The 23085-nt window shown below is 42.4% G+C and overlaps 1 protein-coding gene across 3 annotated transcripts in view; it reads left to right on the top strand.

Annotated features, from left to right (window-relative positions):
- LOC108264818 (protein unc-13 homolog C) overlaps positions 1-23085 on the top strand; it is a 185339-nt gene that overhangs the window by 161443 nt on the left and 811 nt on the right. For all 3 annotated transcript variants that reach the window (XM_017466719.3, XM_047155288.2, XM_053678198.1), the window contains 3 exons: positions 4240-4387; positions 20348-20440; positions 22327-22486. In XM_017466719.3, coding sequence (XP_017322208.1) covers positions 4240-4387; positions 20348-20440; positions 22327-22486 — 401 coding nt within the window. The remainder of the gene's footprint in view (positions 1-4239; positions 4388-20347; positions 20441-22326; positions 22487-23085) is intronic.

Genomic DNA, 23085 nt, shown 5'->3' with positions numbered 1-23085 from the left:
GAAACGAAAAATTTCGGGGCGCTGCCGAGCTGCCAGTGGAGTAACATGGAACAGGAGGCTCCTGCTGTTTCTGATTAAAACTGTAATTAACTTGCGCTTTTCAGCCATACATTTGATTTTGACTTACTCTACTAGGTTTTTGTTTGCACGTTTAACTTTGAACGACGTTAAAATGTCTGGAAAAAAGATGAGAACTCGTAGTACCATTCAGACACAACTGAGTCCCAGTGTACGCGCCACGACCACTGCCTTGAGTGAGTCGCCTCGTTCCCCTGAATCCGCCTTGCCGCGCGTCGACCCTGACTTCGCCGCCCTCAGGCTCGAGTTGCTGGCTTCGCTGAGGACAGACATTGCAGATATTTTTAAAAAGGAGCTCCAGGAGACTCTCGGGGGTGCGCTGGCTACTATCCAGCTTGATGCAGGCCGTGAAGACACCGCTGGTTAGTGATAAAGTTGCTACCGATGCTACCATATCAACACTGAAAGGTACTGTTGAGGAAATGGATCACGCGCTCTCCGGTTGCACCGATGCCATAGCTCAGATGAAGACTACTATCGAGTCTCTCACTGCGACTGTAGAGTGCGAGTTGGAGAATAAATGTGAGGATTTGGAGTCGAGGTCACGGCGCAATAACGTTAGGATAGTCGGAGTTCCAGAGGGCGCTGACACCTGTACAACTGCTGCTGTAGCGGCCTTGCTGAAGGAGGCGTTTGGTCTGGAGAAGGAGCCGGTTCTGGACCGGTCCCACCAGACCCTTCAGCCTAATCCCAAGCCTGGTGAACGACCACGAGCTATTGTGTGCAGATTCCACTATCACAGTTGACATTTTACGCCGCACGCGAGATCTCCAACGGATTAAAGTGAGCGATTTGACTATTTCAGTTTTCCCGGACCACACAGCCAAGACAGCCCGGGCCAAGTTTAACGAGGTTAGGGGTCAACTTCATGGCATTGAGGACGCTCGCTATGGAATACTTCACCCGGCACGGCTTCGCGTTACTTATAACGGTGTTCATAAGGACGTCCTCGTTTCAGCGGAGGAAGCAGGAGAAGATGTCAAATTCGTCAGGAATCTGTGTGAGCTGCCTCACCTACGACAGCGGCGTCTTTTTCGCGTACAAAATTAGTTTTCCCACTGAATCCTTGTCTCATTCTGAACCGATTTGTAATTTGGACCGTATAGCTCCATCCACTTTTGGGAACTAATCCAGGAGCCAGGAGTCAAGAGGCGATGGGCATACACGGTATCCCCTGTCAATCACAACAACGCTAGCTAATTATGGGTGTGGGTGAGCTCATGGAGGTAGGTGGAAGAGGGTAGATAGCTTTTTCCTCCCTCAGACTGTGTTACGCTACCTTGAAAAGCAGTTTGAAAAGACGCAGGACATCTGTTTCTAGCTGCTATAACGCGATAAATGTAATAACTAACGTGTTTAGTGGATGTCCCACGATGTTAAATATAACTGTAATGAAACGAAAACTTTAAAAGAACGACGTGTCGGTTTTTAATATGTAAAGAAAACACTAAAAGTGTTACCAGATTTCTGTGGTGCAAGAGGAGAAAAACACTTAGGGACGCTGTTAGAGGAAATTAATGACATCACAATGACGCTAATTCCTTTCCTATAATTGCACAAGGCTACATTTTTAATCTTTACTTAATTGGCATAGTTCCTGATGAGAATCCAACTCTGCTAATTCAGTGGTGAATTATTGAAGTGTCTGTGAAGTCGTCAAGTGTTTTTCCGGCGTCTCAGTTTGACCAGTCAGCACTACTGAGCATAATTTGCCCGCTAAACAAACAATCCAAATGCCTTATAATCAGCCGCTTGGATCAGGCATGCAATTACCTAATTTCAGCTAAATTGGGGTTTGTGGGTTTTTTTTTGTTTTCAGGCTGTAATTGGCAGCAGAGTGAAGGGTCTGGAAGGAAACGCTGACATGAGGCTATATCTCAATTAGACAGCCTGGGGACAGAAGGAGAGAGAGAGAGAGAGAGAAAAATACTTGTTTATAAAGTGGTTAAAGTAGATAAAGCGCTGCAGAGATACCGCTCTAATCCTGCGTTCAGGAAGTGACGGCCCATCATTTATCTCCTGTATACATTGACACTGAGCTGCGATTCTGCTGACAGCATCTACTGATATTTGAATGGAAAGTTTCTCAGTTTTATGCAAATTAGACAGAAAGCGGTGAAGCAACGGAACTTAACAATTCTTTACTTTAACGACAAAAAATTACAGTCGCTCAAACACAGAAAAAGAAAAATTAGTTTGGTAAAGTTTGGGTACTATTACTACAATTACTATTACTGTTATTACTATTACTTAAATTATTACTATCACTACTGCTAGTACTATTACTTCTCTTATTACTACTAGTAGTAGTACTATTGTTACTATTACTATTGTTGCTGCTGTTATTATTATTAATTTTCCTATTACTACTACAATTACTTCTCTTACTCCTACTAGTGCTTTTATTACTACTACTACTACTAATAATAATAATAATAATACTGCTTCTATTACTGCTACTACAACTACTACTATTAATACTCACACTACTATACAAAACACATCTTCAGTTTAGTGCAGTACCGTTAGCAGTATTAATACCCGTAGTAGTGCGCTAGCATACTAACACAAATCTGGGTGTGTTGTGTTTACGGGTCTGAGTTTGGATTTTCTTGCTTTTTCGTTTGTTTCGATTTTAAATGACCCACCAAAAGGATATTTTATTGGGAGAGAAAAAAAAAAATCTCGTTCTAGTCAGATCCAGATTTTTAAGCCACGCCCACAAGAGACAAATCAGCTATCGGTTGCTGAGAGGCAGAAAAAAAAAAAACGTCTGGGGTTGTGTGAGATGAGGAAATCAGAGAGAAGGGGATAAAAAGAATAAGAAAGAGGTAAATGAGATAGACAGTGTTGAAGTGGCAGTCCCTCGTTGCCATTTACCGGAAGGCCTCTGTACTGAAAACTCAATCTGGCTTAATCGCATCATCAAATCAACAAACTGTTTACAGTCCCGCTGATGGCAGGCCGCTAATCTGTTATTGTCCATCCTTCAAACGGAGCAATAATTGCCTGAGTGTGCGTGATGGAAATGTCAGACGTTCGTCCAGATGCCTGGTCATCTCCCATTTAATCGCTCAGCACTAACGAGCAGTGAGGCCATGGGTGGGTGTGAGGCATTGCAGAATATTAATACCTTTGACACAGTGTGTGGTGAAACTTTTTATTTTTTTTAATTCCATTAAAAAAAAAAGTGAGAGCTTGAACATAACGGGAGCATTTGAATAAATTCTCTGTAATATTAGTCTGAAACCAAGAAAAGACGGTCTCAGTTACTGGCCTTAACGTTTTTACATATCTTTATAACGTGGTAAATGGACGAGAAACAGCATTTAAAGAGTGGTCTCGGGACTGGTTTTGATTAGAAAAAAGGGTATAATGTTTTGTTGTTGGTTTTTTTAAAAAGGGCCCAGCGTTCTCTTGGTGTCTTTTTCCACACAAACCCTTTGAGGAGCTCAAGCTGTTTGCTGCCGATGTGTGATAGGAGCTCCCCGAGGCGTCGCATCCCCAAAGAGACGTGTCAGGATTCGGCTGATGTCAAAACGAATAAAAATATCAAACTTCTCAGGATTCTGTATTTTTCCAAGTGCCTTTACAAAACTTGGATTCAAAAGGCAGGCCTCGGTTGTAGACCGCGTAGACGTTTTGAGGGTTGCCTCAAAGGGACAGACTGAGGAACCCATTAGGAACACCGCCTCAATGACAGAGAAGCCACAAGGTATTCATCTTCAATGCGAGTTTCGTAAAAAAAATGTTCGAGTTTAGATTAGAACCTTTAAAAAGCCTAGGTAGGTCTGCGTCTCAGTGACTCTTCAATCATCTGTTCATCTCTGTCTCGCTCTCTCTCGCTCTCTCTCTCTCTCTCTCTCTAAGTGATGCAATTGATTGGTCAGTAATGAAATTGTTAATGATAATAGAGAGACAAAGAGATTGTCGAAATGTATTCATATTGATGGGATAAATCACATCATGTTATGTGTGGATTTAATTGTTATTCAGAAGTCTTATTATATTGTATCGTGGTGTTTATTAAGTGGCGGAGGAATCTGGTGATAGACCATCTAAAACATAACAGTATAACACCATAAAACATCAAAGGAGGTCAAATGCATCTGGCTTACGAATCATTGTCTTCTGTTTCTTTCTCTCTCTCTCTCCTTCCAGCAATATTTCCATGCTGGAGGAAACGGCCTAAAGAAAACGTACCTGGAGAAAAGTCCTGAGCTGAAATCTCTGAAATATGCGCTTAGCCTTTACACCCAACCCACAGATGCCTTGATCAAAAAATATATATGCACCCAGATGTCTCAAGGTAAGAAGTAATTCTGTTGTTGGGATAAATCTTAGTGATGATGGAGGGTGTGTGTGTGTTGGGATGGGGGTGTTTTTTACTGTGAATAACCCAGATGTGAGTTATAAACAAGCAGGGGAAAGGATAAGTGGCTTTATTCTCATAATATTGTTTGTATTGATCATCACTGAGATGGAGATGAGATCTATTGGGTATAGTAGTGCAATAAATGGTGCAAATGCATTGCTGTAAAATCTAAAGAGATGGGTGGGTTTAATGGGACAGAACATTGCTAAATCGTGAACACAACAGGCGCTCCCTGTGGTTTCAATTCTAATTGTAGTGCAGCTGAATAATGATGTTCAATATCGTATTCCGGCTCTCAAGGCGGTGCTTCGAAAGAGATACTGTTTACAAGAGGATGTATAGTGTGTAGTTCTGGAAACTTGCTCAGATATTGCAAATAAGTCATTTTATGTGGAGTGAATACATGGTATGGCATGGCGTGAGACATTGCGAGACACTGTGGGACAGTCTGAGACATTGCGAGACACTCTGGGACAGTCTGAGCCATTGTGGCACAATGTGAGACATTGTGAGAGAGTCTGAGACATTGTGAGACACTGTGGGACAGTCTGAGACATTGCGAGACACTCTGGGACAGTCTGAGACATTGTGGCACAATGTGAGACATTGTGAGACACTGTGGGATAGTCTGAGACATTGTGAGACACTGTGGGACAGTCTGAAACATTGCGAGACACTGTGGGACAGTCTGAGGCATTGTGAGATACTCTGGGACAGTCTGAGATATTGTGAGACACTGTGGGACAGTCTGAGACATTGTGAGACACTCTGGGACAGTCTGAGACATTGTGAGAGAGTGTGAGACATTGTGAGACACTGTGGGACAGTCTGAGACATTGTGAGACACTGTGGGACAGTCTGAGACATTGTGAGACACTGTGGGACAGTCTGAGACATTCTGGGACACTCTGAGACATTGTGAGACTCTGTGGGACAGTCTGAGACATTGTGGGACAGTCTGAGACACTATAAGACACTCTGAGACATTGTGAGACACTCTGAGACATTGTGAGACTCTGTGGGACAGTCTGAGACATTGTGGGACAGTCTGAGACACTATGAGACACTCTGAGACATTGTGAGACACTGTGGGGCAGTCTGAGACATTGTGGGACAGTCTGAGACACTATGAGACACTCTGAGACATTGTGAGACACTGTGGGACAGTCTGAGACATTGTGGGACAGTCTGAGACACTATGAGACACTCTGAGACATTGTGAGACACTGTGGGGCAGTCTGAGACATTGTGGGACAGTCTGAGACACTATGAGACACTGTGGGGCAGTCTGAGACATTGTGGGACAGTCTGAGACACTATGAGACACTCTGAGACATTGTGAGACACTGTGGGGCAGTCTGAGACATTGTGGGACAGTCTGAGACACTATGAGACACTCTGAGACATTGTGAGACACTGTGGGGCAGTCTGAGACATTGCGAGACACTCTGGGACAGTCTGAGACATTGTGGCACAATGTGAGACATTGTGAGAGAGTCTGAGACATTGCGAGACACTCTGGGACAGTCTGAGACATTATGGCACGGTGTGAGACATTGTGGGACAGTCTGAGACACTATGAGACACTCTGAGACATTGTGAGACACTGTGGGGCAGTCTGAGACATTGTGGCACAATGTGAGACATTGTGAGAGAGTCTGAGACATTGTGAGACACTGTGGGACAGTCTGAGACATTGTGGCACAATGTGAGACATTGTGAGAGCGTCTGAGACATTGTGAGACACTGTGGGACAGTCTGAGACATTGTGGGACAGTCTGAGACACTATGAGACACTCTGAGACATTGTGAGACACTGTGGGGCAGTCTGAGACATTGTGGGACAGTCTGAGACACTATGAGACACTCTGAGACATTGTGAGACACTGTGGGGCAGTCTGAGACATTGTGAGACACTGTGGGACAGTCTGAGACATTATGGCACGGTGTGAGACATTGTGAGACTGTAAGGTGTGAGACAATGTGAGATGTTGTGAGACATTATTAAGAGTTTGGTTTGGACAAAAAGAAGATGCCCAGAAGCATGCCGGAACAATACGCCTTTGCCTAAACTACGGCAGCACGCGTGTCTCTCCGCGCTGCTTTGCGTTCAGCGTGTACTTTTTCAGTGCTGCAATCAGGTTCATTCTCGTCAGAATATTCAAGAGCGCATTTATTTCTGCCGAATTTGCAACGCTTGTGTGTAATTCCTTCCACGCGAGCAGAGAGAAGCCATTTGTTAAACCAAAGTGTGTTTGGTGGATGAGGGATGGGAGCTCAGCGGTGATTGGGGATGGTTTAGTATATCTGTTTGGGTCGATTCAGTAATAGCGCTCCCACACAACCCGATCGTTTTGGATGATTTTGACCCTGATTTACACCAATCGTCGAAGACGTCCTGATTCCAGGCTGATCTTAAACAATCATCATCCCAGAGTTATCCAGTTCTGTCCGGTCTGTATAATTCCTTCAGATCTACTCACGGTCCTCTCATGGCCACACTGATCATAAATATTTTATCATCAGTAATGACTCAACATCCTGGTTAGCGTTAGTCAATCAAGTCAAGTGGCTTTATTGTCATTTTAACCACAAACAAAGTTCCTCCAGCACCACGGCGCTACACAAAACAACACAGACTACATGGGATGCCACGTCGTCTCAGAGCGGCTTTACAGAAACATATAAACACAGGGTGGAGATTTTAAGCGTGTGAGTTTATCCCTATTGGGCGAGACGGTGGTGAGGAAAAACTCCCTGAGATGATACGAGGAAGAAACCTCGAGAGGAACCGGACTCAGAAGGGAACCCGTCCTCATCTGGGTCACGACGGAGAGTGTGAACGTCAAAGAAAGTTCATGATGGTGTTTATATGAAGTCTGTTTGTTGAACTATTCAATTATCATAATGATCATCAGAACTCCTAGAAAACCAGACAGATTAATGTTCTCGGGACCCGAAGTGAAATCGTCCCTCACACTTTCAACATGACTTCCGAGCGTAGTTTATTTTCGTTTTTATTCCCGAGCAGGAATTATTTAAAGACTAAGGCTGACGGTTGTGCCGCAGTTGCCTGATTCAATTATACTTATTTGGCTAATAAGCATCAGGTGTAACGACAGCAGTAATGACAGATTATCAACAATCATGACACGTTAGTTAACCTGCTTTATCCTTTCATAACCTGCACGCACAATGCTGTTCTTTGTGCAAGTTTAAGTCTTGATAGTTTAAAGAAGAAAAGAAGTTTCACTCAGATTCCTTGCTCTACGCACTTCCAGGGCAAGGCTCGAAGCGATTTACTTTGTCGTGTGACAGCATGGAAACAGTCAGAGGTTTTCAGCGCTGTCACATTTTACCATTATAATTGGGAAGGTCTACATGCCTTACCCCCGCATAGTCACTTACACTGATCTATGCTCTTTGATCGGCGCACGACTAGCCGACAGAAAACGATTATATCACCCCGTGTGTGACGGAGAACACTGGAGCGGTGCTCGCTGTTCGAGCGAGCTGAAATCGAGACAAAGCACGCCAGGCCGCTTTGTGCTTTCAATTTGCTTTCTTACATAACGTTCAAATCATAACTAGAGATTGTTTTTAGAGAACGTTCGGTGGCTCGGTCGGAGAAGTGTTCACAGCCCTTTCGGTGCTCTGATTAAGGAATTTCAATTTGCTAATGACTTTACCTTCGCCTGATCGGAACCGAAGTGATTCTGATTAACGCTGAATTAAAGCTACCGTCCCTGTAGGCTCGAATCAAGAGATTTTGGGCTGAACATGGAAAGGTCTGAAGAATTACGGAACTGTCAGGACTCAAAACACAAACATGCAAACGATTTAAAGGGAAGAAAAATAAATCAGAATTGAGGTATACACTTAGGACGTAAGGAATCGACACAAGGACTAGGAACACGATCCAGAAAAACTATATATATATATATATATATAACTATATATACACAGTGGAAATGAGGTGATGAACAGTACATAATGCAAACAAGTAATGATCGAGGAAGGGACGAGGAAACCGAGTCAAACCTGCAAACACACCTGGGAAAACAAGCAGCGCTCTGTGTACTGAGAACCACATTCTGACACCATATACCTCTGAAAGGCCGACAGTAGAAATTTGGGAGTGGAGGGGTTTGAATTCACAACCTTCTGATTAGTAGCTTATCGGTAGCCTTATCCACTTGTGACACTTTGGATAAAAGGATCTTTCAAAAGTAAGTGGCCACCTGCCGCATGTCACAACCATTTCTTGTATTTTCCAAAAGTCTGACCCTTAGCAGAGCTTGTTCCAAGGATTTACATATTGTTTTTTTTCCAAACCATGTTGAATTTGTACTTGTTTTTTGTCATAATTTCAAGAGACACCTTTGATGTAAAACCAACATCGCTCATCAGCCATCAGGCTCTGGGTTGCTGATCAGAAGGTCGGGGGTTCAAACCCCAGCATTGTCAAGCCACCATTGTTGGGCCCTTGAGCAACGTCCTTAACCCTGTCTGCTCCAGGGGGCGCTGTATCACGGCTGACCCTGCGCTCTGACCCTGACTTCCTAACATGCTGGGGTATGCGAAGAAAAGGATTTCACCCTGCTGTAATGTCTACGTGATTAATAAATACTCGTTATCATTAATTCACTTCATCAAGTATGTGGATCTGGGTAAAATGGAGGGGGCGAAGAAAAGTTTAAAAAGCCCCAAGATCGTTTGGTACAACACTTGCTGCACTTTTTAAAAAACGAAGAATTGTGTCTTTCTGATTTAAAACGCACAATCAAGTCACCTAAGGAACAGATCAGGAAGAGAAAGACCAGTGTCCTTCAATCCCGCTCAGAGCTGTGACCCTCAATCCTATTCAAATCTGTCAACTGACCGGAACCGCGTCGTTCTTTTCTCTGCCGACTCCAATCTTTCAAATGTATTCCTCCTTTATCTGTACCTACCTCAACACTTATTTGTGTCCTTGGCGTTCTAATTTAAAATCCTACCTTACTAACGGACAGTATTTTATATGTGCTGACAAGTACAAATTACATTCTGGCAAATTTCTCACGATGCCCCTCAGGATTCCGTCCTGGGCCCGCTTCCGTTTATTATCTACACGCTCCCTCTTGCTGCTGTCATTTCCCAACACTGCCTACAATTTTATTCCCATGCTCATGAGTCTCCGATCTACTTCAGTAATTAGACAAAATGTTTCTCTCACACACTCTTTATCAAAGACAAGACAACAACTTACCTGTGCAACTTACCTGGGCTGTGCTAAAGAAACGCTTCAAGTTTAGGATGCTGATGTAAGACCCACCAGTCTTATACTGGTGGATACCAGATATCTAGCGACACTAATATGTACGGGTTGGTTAGTTAGTTAGTTAGTTATCTAGGGCATTTATTTCTGCGTTAGCATTTGTTTTTCATGTTGTAGAAATAGCTATAACATTACAAAAATGATGTCATGAAAAGGTCAGATTTGCTTTAAACTGGGGAAGCGGCATCATCTCTTCAAATCAAATATTCCACATGAGAAGAATGGGGTAATAATACTAAGTTGACGAGTTGAAAGAGCTTCTACGAGGCATCAGTTAAAAGGCGTCAACAGTTATGCACCCAGAGCGTTTAAAGTTTTTTTTTTTTTTTCCCTTTGAGAGATTCTCACTGCAAGGCATTTGTTAAAATTCCATTTGTTTACAAAATCTTATTAAAGATGATCAAAGCTCTGGCACTATCTGTCTCGACGTCAATATTTACTTCAACAAAATCTAATATTCACCCTGTGTGTGTGGGCTGTACGTCCTTTGTTTAACACTCCCAGTTTCTCTAAAGCCTAATGTGAAGTGTTCTTTTATATATCCTCTCAAGCTTTCCTGAAATCGATCGCGGCTCATACGGCCTAGTTTAAAGTCACGACGTTCACGCCCGCCCGTTAGAAGTTGTTTGTTTTAGCAGGTGCGCGAAGGTATATCGCTCACCAGACGACATCCAGACAGTCCAATCTCATGCAACATGCATAAGAATTGTAATGAGTGAGTGATTTATTACCACTTCACAGAACTGAAGTTGTAATTAAAGCTACGAACGTTAACCCCGCCTTGCGGGCTAACCCTAATTATTCACAACTTTACACACCAGGTGGGTTTTTGAGGACTCTTGTGGATTTTCAGTCGGGAGAGGATGCTAATTCTGGTGAATTGACTCGTCGGCAACAACAATTTCAAGTCGTCACGAGGGGTGGGTTGGTGGGGGGGGGCGGGGGTATAAGATGAAAATCCCATTTTTTATGTTAAGTTGGGAAAGTTAATGTAGGTTTGGAATAAATGATCATCTGACAGGCAGAGCCTTATGCTAATGCTATAATCAGCGTTCCTCCATCGTAGCTATGCTCTCTCTCCTCGGATCGTCTCGCTTCATCACATGAAGGACTTTATAATTAGCTGATGTGCTGAATTAAAGATGAGGAGGCACAACACCGACAAACAGGTTAAGCAATCACAATGTTTTTCTAATCTCGTATATTTATACGAGCTGTACGAGTGACGCACTTTTAGCTAGCGGTTATACCAGTAGTAAAACATTACGAGTACTATTGTCGCAGTGTTCCTACATATTTATGTGCAAGACTAACACCTTTCGAGTAGCATTTCCGCCCACAAACCAAACGCATGCTCATACATTTTTCATGAATTTTTCCTCTCCACTTCACCGATCAGTATCTATTATTAAAGCCTTCCTTCCTGTTTATTCTAAATAACTCGGCCAGTGACACATCTGTCCTCCCTACTAATGCTGTCTCACTCAGTCATACCCTAAATAAAAAAACGAAAACTGACATTTTCTTGCAAAGGCCTGTCTTCGTTCCGTCCTGGTTCAGACCTGATACTTGATTTTGGGTCCACTTACAGAACCAGCAGCAATACGAGCGGTATTTTCCCACATACTCACCTGCATGTCTAGCGGATTAAAGTGACACCCCCTAGATGGCCACACAGCCAAAACGTTCCTGTCCTTCAGGTTTCCTCGTCGAACCGTAAAACGTTTGCCGATTTCAATCATTGAAACACCTGACGAGCTTGGTTTCACGTAAAGCTTTTGCTGTTGTTGTGAGCTGCATCTCAAATAAAAAAATAAAAAAACTAGGACCTTACATTCAAGTCTTTAGCTAACTGAGAAGATCCAGAAGACTCTGCTCTGGAAGCGCAGACTGCTCTACTGCCCACACTGTTTACATTTATATTGCGTAATGGAACGTTCATTTCTGAGGATTTGCACAAGCAATGCTCCAAACAACCACAGGATACATGCAGCCACCATATTTCATACACATACCGTACGTATAGCTAAATACAAGTGTAATCTAGGCTTTAGTCTCTCACTTACAGGAACGCCTGTCCAATAACCACTTGTCCAAGCTGGGTTTTTGTTCAGTACTGAACCCACCTTCTAAAAGTCATAAACAATCTTATTTTTTGCTTTTAACTCCTGTCTAGTAAATGTATTTCTCCCTTCTTTATCTTCTTTTTACAGGCAAAGAAACACCAGGGTATACGTAGAGTAGAACACAATAGATGAACAGAGTAGGCCAATAACCAATGACAGGACAGGGGTGGAGACAGGATTTGTAACAGTATTTGCAGTGCTAATTCGGATTAATTCAAACACTGCGTTATTTCCTACCACATTGGCTTTTATATCCACTGGCAAGCAGACATTTCTGTCTGTTTTCTCAAGGTGTCCCTCAGGGTTCTGTCCTGGGCCCGCTGATGTTTGTTGTCTGCACACTCCAACTTAGTTCCTTTATTTCCTAACATGGCCCAGAATTTTATTTCCACGATGATGAGCCGCAGATCTACTTGAGTGCTCAAACAAAAGCTTCTCACACATCCTCTTTCCTGATCAAGTGCCCACGGAACATCAGTGAACAGATGGCTGTTCATTCATTATAGCACAGAGCTTATGCTACCGTATCTGAGATCAAAAGCTGTTCTCAGGTTTCCGATCTTTATTTGATTCGCAGTTACATTACATCCAAAAGGCTTTTATTTTGGCGGTTTATGATTCTTATTCGCCACCCAGTAAATCGTTAGCTTAATACACTGAACCTAGCAAGCTAGCTATTTTCTCTAAGAATAATAATAACAACCGCATGTGCATTATTCACTGTAGTTTACTTGGTAAAATTGTTGCATTTGCTAGTCAATAAGGTAGTGTTAAAGAGATAAGTTAATCATACGCTAATGTTAGCTCAACGCTCAACACAATTCACATCGCAGAGTAGCGCAATTCGGTTCTCGCGACGATCTGAACTTTTGACGGACGATTAAATGAATTGAATGAAATAGTTGGAACAGACCTGTAACAGTGTAGAAATTAGGCGGGTTACACGATGGCTGTCTGTTCCTGTCCTTAAAATTCGAAATATTTGTTTGGATTGGAATCGGAAGTGGGCGTGGCTTAAATACATTTTCTTTTTAAACAGTGGAAAAAAATTCAATTATTTTCAACACATATATATATATATATATATATATATATATATATATATATATATATATATATATATATATATATATATATATATTATAATTAATTACAATGTATTTTTATAAGTTCAAATGAATTACGATGTATTTGGAGAAGAAGTGTTGTGCTATGAACATAAAAGTTATTACTTTTTAATTAATTTTTTATCTCAGTGGAGATATGGTGCCTTGTGCACATTGTGCACTCTGGATAGACAATATTGAGCAGCAGCTCTGCTGGGAAGTGTTTTAAAAAGAATATATTAACGCTAAAGTGTGTTTGCACAAGCAGCACACAAAGCGAACACATTCACATTACAGCACAGAGTGCCCCGAGACCGCTCACAGCAACCTTCCCGGCCGCTGATGAAATCCGCCGACACGGCGTCGCTCTCGATCCATAGATCCGACTCAAAATACCGCTCCTCTTATTTAGTACCGAGTCACGGGAACATTCTTCCCTGGATCGTGAATCCATCGAGCAGGGTTTTTATTTCATCAGCTTAGAGAAGGAATTAACTCAGACACTCACGTTAACGCAACCTTTATTGATTTATAATGTCGGTCGTACGACCTAATTTCCATTCATTTAAGCTGCACAGTCTCCGCCCTCAGCCGGTCTGATTCAGTAGGCGTCTGTATTTTCCCACTGAACAGCGTCTGCCAGGTCTTGTTTGATTCATCACATATTTGTTTCCGTTGCATTTGGAGTAGGATAGAAGAATATTGTCCAAACAAATGCTAATGGCTGTCATCCAAAATCCAATAAATCGCTGTTCTGGAATTCCAAACGGAGACCGGGGCAGACCTCGATGATTAGAAACGCCGTGGGGGAAAAATCAGCCAAAGTCTTCTTAATACAGCGCTTATTGATTTCTTCTAGAGGATGAAATGCCAAGTGAGTGTCTGCCATTTTTCAAAGTTAAACGCCGATGGCACTACAAACCATTTTCCAATAAACGGGCGGTTGTGGCTCAGGTGGTAGAGCGGGGTGTCCGCTAATCGTAGGGTCGGCGGTTTGATTCCCGGCCCACGTGACTCCACATGCACAAGTGTCCTCGGGCAAGACACCGAACCCCAAGTTCCTCCTGATGGCAGGCTAGCGCCGTGCATGGCAGCTCTGTTGTTGGTGTGTGTGAGTGTGTGTGTGTGAATGAGACACAGTGTAAAGTGCTTTGTAGAACCACTAAGAGCCGTTAAAAATGCACTATACGAGTGCTTACCATTTAGCGCGTTCTGTCTTACAGAAACATGAGACAAGACACGGAAACAGCAGGGTGTATAAATAGAGGACCAATATAATCAAGGACCGAAGCACGAAACAGGTGAACACGATCAGCTAACACAGCAATGACGAGACAGGGACGGAGACAGCATTAGAACTGAGACAAAAACACAAAACAAAATGACATGACAACAACGCCAATCGTTCTTACGATCCTTAAATACCCCAATACGGATGTTTGCAAACCTGGACGTACACTCTGAGTCGTGTTGTTATAGGAACATTATGAATAAACGGGGCGGTGCGATGAAGCGGAGTGAACACTCTTAACACCCCCCGAATCTGATTATCTACCTATAACAGCACACCCCGAAGTGTTTTATTCCTCTTATACCACAGCAAACTGGCAACCATTACGATCTTTAATCCTCTGTCCAGAAGATTTCCTCCGTCTCCTCACTTTAAGAAAACTTCACCATATCTATGATTTATTTATTTTAAAAAAAAAATCTGTTTATGAAGCGGCGCGTCTGCCATACAAGTCTCCGTGAAAGAGCTGTTACTATAGAAACGATGGCGTATTAGAACGAGTGCTTTCATATAAAACTGTGAGCATTCTTATGCGCTCATGCATATGCAAAAATGTCCTGGTGTTCGCGTGGAAATGTCGAATTTTTCTGTCTTCAGGGCTTTCGTTGTATACTCTTAACGTCTGTGTCACACACACACACACACACACACACACACACACACACACACACACACACACACCTCTAGGCTTTAATTTCAGGAATCGGAACTCAGAGGAAGAAGTTTGGCGTTAGTGGATTAACCTCCAGCTAATATTTGTATTCATTGTTTGTTTTTTTCTTCCTGCTGTTCAGTGACTGTGTGTGTGTACGTGTGTGTGTGTGTGTGTGTGTGTGTGTGTGTGTGTGTGTGTGTGTGTGATTTCGAATTAAAGGCCGTACAAACTTTTGCACTCAACTATTTCGAGTCAACTACTTCGAGCCAGAGGCTCGGTTTGACTTGAAGTAGTTGAGTGCAAAAGTTTGTGCACCCTTCAATTCGAAATTATCCAAACACACAATATGTGAGTTTCGTAGATAGACCTCGCGGGAAACAATGCGTGTAAAGACGGAGCGAAAAGATAAATACGATATTTCAGACCGAGACGTGAACATGTTTTGTATTCAGCTTGCCTCTGAGATTTATTATCTCTCAGACGGGGATTTTCCTCCCACCGTTTACCCGTGTCTCGGTTTCATCCTTTTTTCTTTTTTTTCCGAATAACGCCTTCCGCTACCATGGGTAATATAGACTACCTAAACACATCGCCTCCTTTTCCGGCTCTGCGAAACGTTCTCCGGTTGCGTGATGGAAATTTTCACACACTGCTAGAGCGTTGTACCTGTTTCACCGTTCCACAACTCAACAACGTGACTGTTTTCAATAATTACAACCTTATTAACGAGGCACGTTCGGGTTAATCCGTCAGACCGTGGCCAAAGGGGATGCGGAAGAAACTATTAATAAGTAGAATTGCTGTCTGAGACTCCCATTTGTTCTGGTATTTAAGCTTTAACTGGAAAATAACATCAATCGAGCATGAAATTCAGTCTTGTAATGAAACCGTAGTTACTTTCATATTTAACGCGCTCCTTCGAACGCGTCATCGTTTCTATGGTAACGGCCCGCTCGCGAGAAACTCAAAACGCTTTTTGATGTTTAAGTATAGTAAATAGTTTAAACGCCTTTCATCGACATGCCCCTCTAGTCTCGCTTCGGTTAGCAGTTTTCTACCTTACCCACAATGCAATGCGGATAGTGGTGAAGTATGAGTTAGCCCTCACTTCATCTCTACCTAAAGACAGCGCTGTAGTGGTCCTTTAGTCTGCGCAGGTTATCACGTATGTTCGATATTGTTCAAATTTCGCACTTGTAATAACGCTGTCCCGCTGTGACATTGACACGGCACACGATCGCTAGGAATAAATCACTTGCAGCACCAAGCAACAAATTAGCACCAGAAGCATTAATCACACTTATTTCAGTGTAAACACGTGTCCTTTAAGGTTGCTGGTTGGATCATCAATCTGTCTTTATTTCCTTTTGGCACTCAGCTTTCATTTCTTCCCTCCGTATGTAAATTAGGCCGTCCCGTTCTCCTGCGATAGTCTGTGATAAGTACGGCTCGTCTGGGCGATTATGAATATAAACAAGCTCATCTATTACAGCCGAGAGAAACCAGCGCCTCAATACGTGTCTGTGTGCCGTCCTGGTTTCTTCCAGCATTGACGTTTCGATCCGTTACATACTCAAACACACGGAGGATTAAAAGTTAACAAAACGCTGAAAAAGTGCTTCCAGTACACAGGGACGCTTATTGTAAGTTGTTTTAAAGAGTCAGACCCAGCAGACGTGGTTAAAGTCCCGTTCCGCTGCTCGGCACGAGCTCCTTTATCACCGCTGACAGCTTAGTGTTGTACAGTTGATGAACATCAGTCTTCAGTCTCCAGGTCGTTCATCAAAACGTCTTGGACCGGAATCAGGTCAGGCTCGAACCGTGCAAGAGCAGCTGCGATCTGATCTGATCCTGTTTCATCAGACTTTATAACAACCAAGTAGGAGACATAACCCAGTTCCGTTTACTTATTCGTTCAACTGGTCTCGATCTGTTAGCGCAAGTTTTCCACGTAGTCTTGGGAAGCAGACACAAAGCTGTTTTATCTCCTGACCGATCAGCTCGCGGGTTGCGGAGCGAGCCAGGAAAACTAAAACGGAGGACAAAGAGTCTGTAAATAAATGAGTCTTGTTAGTGAGTGTTGAATGGAAAAAAAAAATGGAAAAAAAAAAAAAACATTTCATTGCCTAAATTACAATTATGCCATGAAAAGAAAAATAACAGTGTCTATTTTTAGGCCAGCTATTTACATACTAGCTATTTATATACTAGCTATTTATGCTAGTTAGCTTTAGGCCACTTACTAGGTGTTGTTTGGCTAGTTGGTTACATACTAGCTAGCTTTAGGCTGGTTACTAGCTATTTTTAGGCTTAGTTATTTACATACTAGCTATGCATACTACTATTTTATTTACATACTAGCTATTTTTTAAGCTAGTTACTACCTGTTGTTTGGCTAGTTGGTTACATACTAGCTAGCTTTAGGCTAGTTACTACAAACTAGATATTTATATTATCTATTTCAGGCTTAGTTATTTACATGCTAGCTATGTATACTAGCTATTTTAGGCTAGTTGATTACATACTAGCTAGATTTAGACTTGTCTACCTATTTTAGGGTAGTTAGTTACTAGCTAGTCATACTATCTATTTCAGGCTTAGTTATTTACATGCTAGCTATGTATACTAGCTATTTTAGGCTAGTTAGTTACTAGCTAGTCATACTATCTATTTCAGGCTTAGTTATTTACATGCTAGCTATGTATACTAGCTATTTTAGGCTAGTTAGTTACTAGCTAGTTATACTGTCTATTTCAGCTTAGTTATTTACATGCTAGCTATGTATACTAGCTATTTTAGGCTAGTTAGTTACTAGCTAGTTATACTGTCTATTTCAGCTTAGTTATTTACATGCTATCTATGTATACTAGCTATTTTAGGCTAGTTGATTACATACTAGCTAGATTTAGGCTAGCTACTAGTTGTTGTTAGGCTAGTTAGTTACATATTAGCTGTTTTTAGACTATATTAGCTATTCTTAAGACTGGTAAGAGTGTTGTCATGGATACAGCGTGTGTAATCATAAGTACTAATGAGTGTTTCTACAGGCTTATGTCCAGCATTATACGGTACCATACATCCCTATATGACACATTAACGCATTTCAACTGCATTATGAAGATGTTATAACCTGACACAAGTTTGTCATATACTTTATAAGCTTTATAAACTGTTATGAATGTAATTCTGAGCGTTTTTTTTTTTTTTTTTTTTTTACACACGTATGCCAGGCATTATAACATCTTATCTTTGCTATGTGACACTTTTAGATTGCATTATGTAACCTGACGTAATGAAGGCATGTATTCATGCTTTATTATAAGACTTCATGAATATTAGGGATGTTACCGTGTCCTCTAGTCCAGAAGAATGTGGCATTTGAAATAGTTTTGTGTGAGAAAGGAAATAAAATAAGGATCGATATGTGTGTTTTCGGAGATATCCTGTAACTGGCGGTGTTTAGATGTTATTTTTCTTATTCGCTTCAGTGTAACCAGTGCGCCGCTTTTTTCAAAGTGATGTATGGAGGATGTGTTTTATATCGTCTTCCTGTCCTGGCTCGGGTCAGTCCTCGGGGTGTGTTTTATTTGATAAATAAGTGTTGTGTTATTCGGACCATGGCCCCAGTTGCATGTGATCTATAATAGGGTCGTATTGTTCAGATCCGTATGATTTTCAGTCCTTGTTTATTTCAAGGATTCAGGCTGCAGTGTGTGTAGCGCCTTCCTGAGGGAAATCCCACAAAGCCGCTACGAATTCAATGCACAGGAAGCTAAGTGGTTCGTTTTTTTTTTTTTTTCTTTTTTTTGGTTTTTTTCCCCCTAACTCACCTGAGAGTTTCTTGAGATTGGAGCCAATTTTATGGCGAACTCATTAATTCAGCTCTGTGGTACACGGCCAGGTCCCAGAGCACGGTGTGTCGAGAGAGATTGATCAAGGGTTTTGCTCGATCCTCATGTGACGTTTAGGGAGTTTTGTATGAATCATTTATGAGCGTTTTGGAATTGATCTGATGTTTACTGTATGTAGGAGTTCTCTGGGTCTGACCTCATGGTGAGGGATTTATCAGCATTTTGCTGTGCAGCCTGTAGCGTTAGCGTTATATCCGTTTATCAGGGTTTCCCTCCAGTCTCATCTCTCAAAGGCGTTCGGCGTAGGAGCGCTCGGAAAGCCAGATCCCGGATGTCTTCCGACGCCCTACGTAGTGCACTCTCCGCGTGATAGGAAGATTTTTAAGGTTCAACCCGCAGCCTGGTTTGCTAGTAAAGCGACTTACTGTAATTTCACGAAAAATTGAAGTATTCTTTCCGGAATATTTGTCTTGGTTAGGGGTCTAAACTGAACTGAATAGCTCTATTAACCACTTTAAATAGACGTGACATTTCTGTAATAACTTCAAGCCTTTAAATGTTATGTAAATAAAGGGGCTTACGTGTGTCACTCTGGATAACGACGTCTGTACGCTAAGTGCCGTAGCCAAACCGTCATCATAAAAGGAGTCGACTGTTTAACCGTGATTAAGTTTGACCTCGTGCTTTTAGCACGGAGAGAAGGTTACGTAAACAGATCGTCACAAGCCGATAACCTGCGTTTATATCGGCGTAGAATGACATAAAGGTGCGTATCCAGGTACATCTTCACCGGAAAAAAAAGCTCGTTTTTTACTAACGGGTGTTTAGAGAGACACGACACGATGCTAAAAAATTAGCTGTCGTATTCACAAGAAATCCTAAATAAAATCGAACAAGTCTGCGCACCTGAAAAAGTCCATAGGAGAATAAAAAGTTTAATAAAAGTCTACGTTTATATCACATTCAGGAATATGTCTGTATATCTTTGGATATTACACTATAGAACCACATCACATCCCATTAGTTTGAAGTAAGGGTGTGCAAACTTTTGCACTCATCGACAAGGATATAGAATTTCTCAGAATTGCTCTGTGTGTGTGTGTGTGTGTGTGTGTGTGCAGTCAGTACAGTATGTTTAATGTTAATCCCATATTTCTCCTATATAAATATAGTTTATAGAGTGTAGATGATCTCTCTGAACGGTGTTGCGTCTTTCATACACGATCGTCCATTTATTATGTCATACTTACTCTAAGTATGAATATCAAACACAACATCACTATCGGTATCTCCCCGTCTATCTCTTTGATGATCGAAATATCCGTATCTGTATCTGTAAGTGGGCGTGGCCTAAACGAGGACTTTTTTTTTAAGGTTTTTTTTTCTTTTCTTCCCAAATCCCTGTATCTGAGACCCAAAGTTTTCATTATCCATCTGATTCCAGGTCAGTGTAGGAACGGTTTATGTGTGTGAGAGAGATTTCTTCAAAAAGAAAGATCAATATGAAAATAAATGAATTTTTTGTTCTGTGTGTGTGTTTGATCTCAGGTCAGTCATCGTCCAGCTCGGTGGGAGAAGTGGTGATGCACGTGGATCTCATCTCTCACCCCGGCACTGGAGAACATAAAGTCAACGTGAAGGGTACGCTGAACACACACACACACACGCAATATTAAGCACTTTATATAATTCTCCATCTCGAAAAGACGCCTCCTCGACCCTCCTCATTTCAGTAATGATGTATATTTTATGACGGACAGCGCTCGGTGCTCTGGTTATTTTACGACTGTAATAACGATGCAGCTGTACTTTAACAGCACACACACTATCTTTATGTGTGTTGTTACTGTACGCCTCCTCCGTGCGCACGCCAATAAAACGACTTCCCTCGCGGGGATAGAGAGGGATCGAGTTTTAGTGTCAGAAAGATGATTAGAGGATAACATCTTCACGGCCAGGACGAGGAAATTACTCGGATATCACCTGAGGGTTCATTAAGCGTGAATAACGCTGAATTAAACCGCACACCATGTGCCGATCGCACCGCTTCCGCAGTGGGAGCGCGGCGGTTAAGGAGCTGGTCAGCTGCTCGGAAGGTCATGAGGTCAAACCCCAGCGCTGCCGTTATTGGGCCCTTGAGCGAGGCCCTTAACGCTCAGTTCCTCAGATGTATGAATGAGATAAATGTAAGTCGGAATGGATAAGGGCGTCTGTTAAATACCCTGAGGGTAATGTACTTCACAGTTCTTATCACTAATATGGGCTGGCTAGTGCAATGTTTGTGCAAACTGGTGTTGATTGTTGTCTTTTAATGATAAGAGGATATCAGATTCTTTCTCTAACTGGTTTCTGGAGTTAAGTATTAAGTTTCCTGAGGAGAGGGGTTTGCTAAAATCTCGTTGTGGGGGGGGGGGGGGGGGGGGGGGGTTCGGACCGTTTTTCGAGTCAGTGACAAATGAGGAGAGTATTTATGAGGAGAAGTACTCTAATCACGCATTGAAGTCCATTAACCCCGCCTCCGGGGTTGCAGTCGGCAGGTTTTTCTTAAGCAGAAGTGTTCCTGAGACGGGGTTTTGCATGTAGACCGCCGTGTAAAACACAAGCGTTTGTCTTTAAATCCGACCGAAAAACGTCAAACGTCAAAGAGACTAATATGATGGTGTACGATGAGGATGCATCGCCCTAGTCGTAATGATCGCATTAATCACCGCATTAATCGAATCAGATGGCTTCTACGCTCATTACTCAGAATAGAATAGCACTCGATCCGGCGCGCTGTTATTTCGCGTTTTCTTTTGCTCCACGTTCTTACCCACGCGCACGCTTTAATTAAAGAGACTACATTCGAGGGCCGGACAGTCGGATTCCTGATTCACGATTCTGATCCGTTAATAAAACGACGCCGATGTTTTTGCGTCCGTCGCGCTCCACCGTAAACAAAACATGTCCACGGCTCGAAGGACGCGCTGGCCGAGCGCTCACTCGCTCTTATACTTACCGAGAAACCTGAAGTTCCTTCTTCGTCGTATCCGTAAAGAAAATGCAGGCTTTGAACCAAGAACGTCTGCGATTACGACGGTGTCCTTCCTGGATTTTAAAAGGAGTCACCTCATTTCAGCTATTCCGTCGTGGGCTTGAGTGTCTTTACAGCGTGCCGTATTGTGGTCGCGTCAAACTTGCAGCTTAAACATAAGCTCGGAATCATGCGTAACATAATAAGACACGCCTCTTTTTAATCAGTCTCCGCCCCCCGGGTGTGATTTCTAAATAGCGGGTGAGTCTGTATTCCGTCACTGTAAAACAACTCGCCCTCGATTGAAGTTGAAGAATAAAAAGTTCAAAGGTTACGTCTGAGGTCTAAATTGCAGTATTAATCCCTCGCGCCGATATGAGTGCCGTGTTTAATGCTGTGGAGGAAACCTATAAAGTCAGATATTAAACTTGAACCCGAAAAAAATCGTCAATGTTTTATTATTATTATTATTACTATTATTATTATTATTATTATTATTATTATTATTTTGCAGTGGTGGGTGTGAACAACATCAACTGGCAGACGAACACTATGTTCCGACCGTTCGTGGAGATCAACGCCATCGGGCCGAACCTCGCCGACAAGAAACGCAAATACAGCACCAAGACCAAGAACAACAACTGGTCACCCAAATACAATGAAACGTTCCAGTAGTGAGTACTTCATTCACTCGCCGTTCATCAATCCTGCCGGATTTTTCTTTGGTCCATGCAGGATCTTCTACTCTTACTTTCTAGAATCAACTTGCGTGTCAGGTGAATACGGTACAACACGCGCGTACCGCACGCACTCGTCGGGGTAAATCTGAGGCCGTGTGCGACAGCCCGGGAAAACACTTCACGCGGTCGAGTTGTAAAAACGTCACGGTTTCACGCGCAGATCTCGTCCACGAAAGGCGCGGCGCCTTCTTTTACACGCATGACCTGATCTATCGATTCGAAATAAATAAATAAATCACTGCCGAGTTTTATACGAGTGAAGGTTCGCAGTGGGGGACGACGTCCGACGTCGTTAGACAAAATCATACAGAGAGAGAATTTTAAGCAGGCGTTAAAACACGTCTTTAAAAACACGAGCTTCCTCACACCGGCGTCTGCTCCCGAGTCACTTGTTTGACCTTAAGACGCTATTAAAAAGACGAGACTCATTCCAGTTTATCGTTGTTTTTTTTTTTAAAACTAATTCCCTGGAAGGATTCTGTCCTATAATTTGCATACTGCAACATGATTGGATCGTCTAATTTATGATGTAA

This window comes from Ictalurus punctatus, chromosome 4 (assembly GCF_001660625.3).
Source record: "Ictalurus punctatus breed USDA103 chromosome 4, Coco_2.0, whole genome shotgun sequence".
Taxonomy (NCBI): Eukaryota; Metazoa; Chordata; class Actinopteri; order Siluriformes; family Ictaluridae; genus Ictalurus; species Ictalurus punctatus.
Note: the sequence above shows the minus strand (reverse complement) of the source record. Positions and strands in the feature narration are given on the sequence as shown.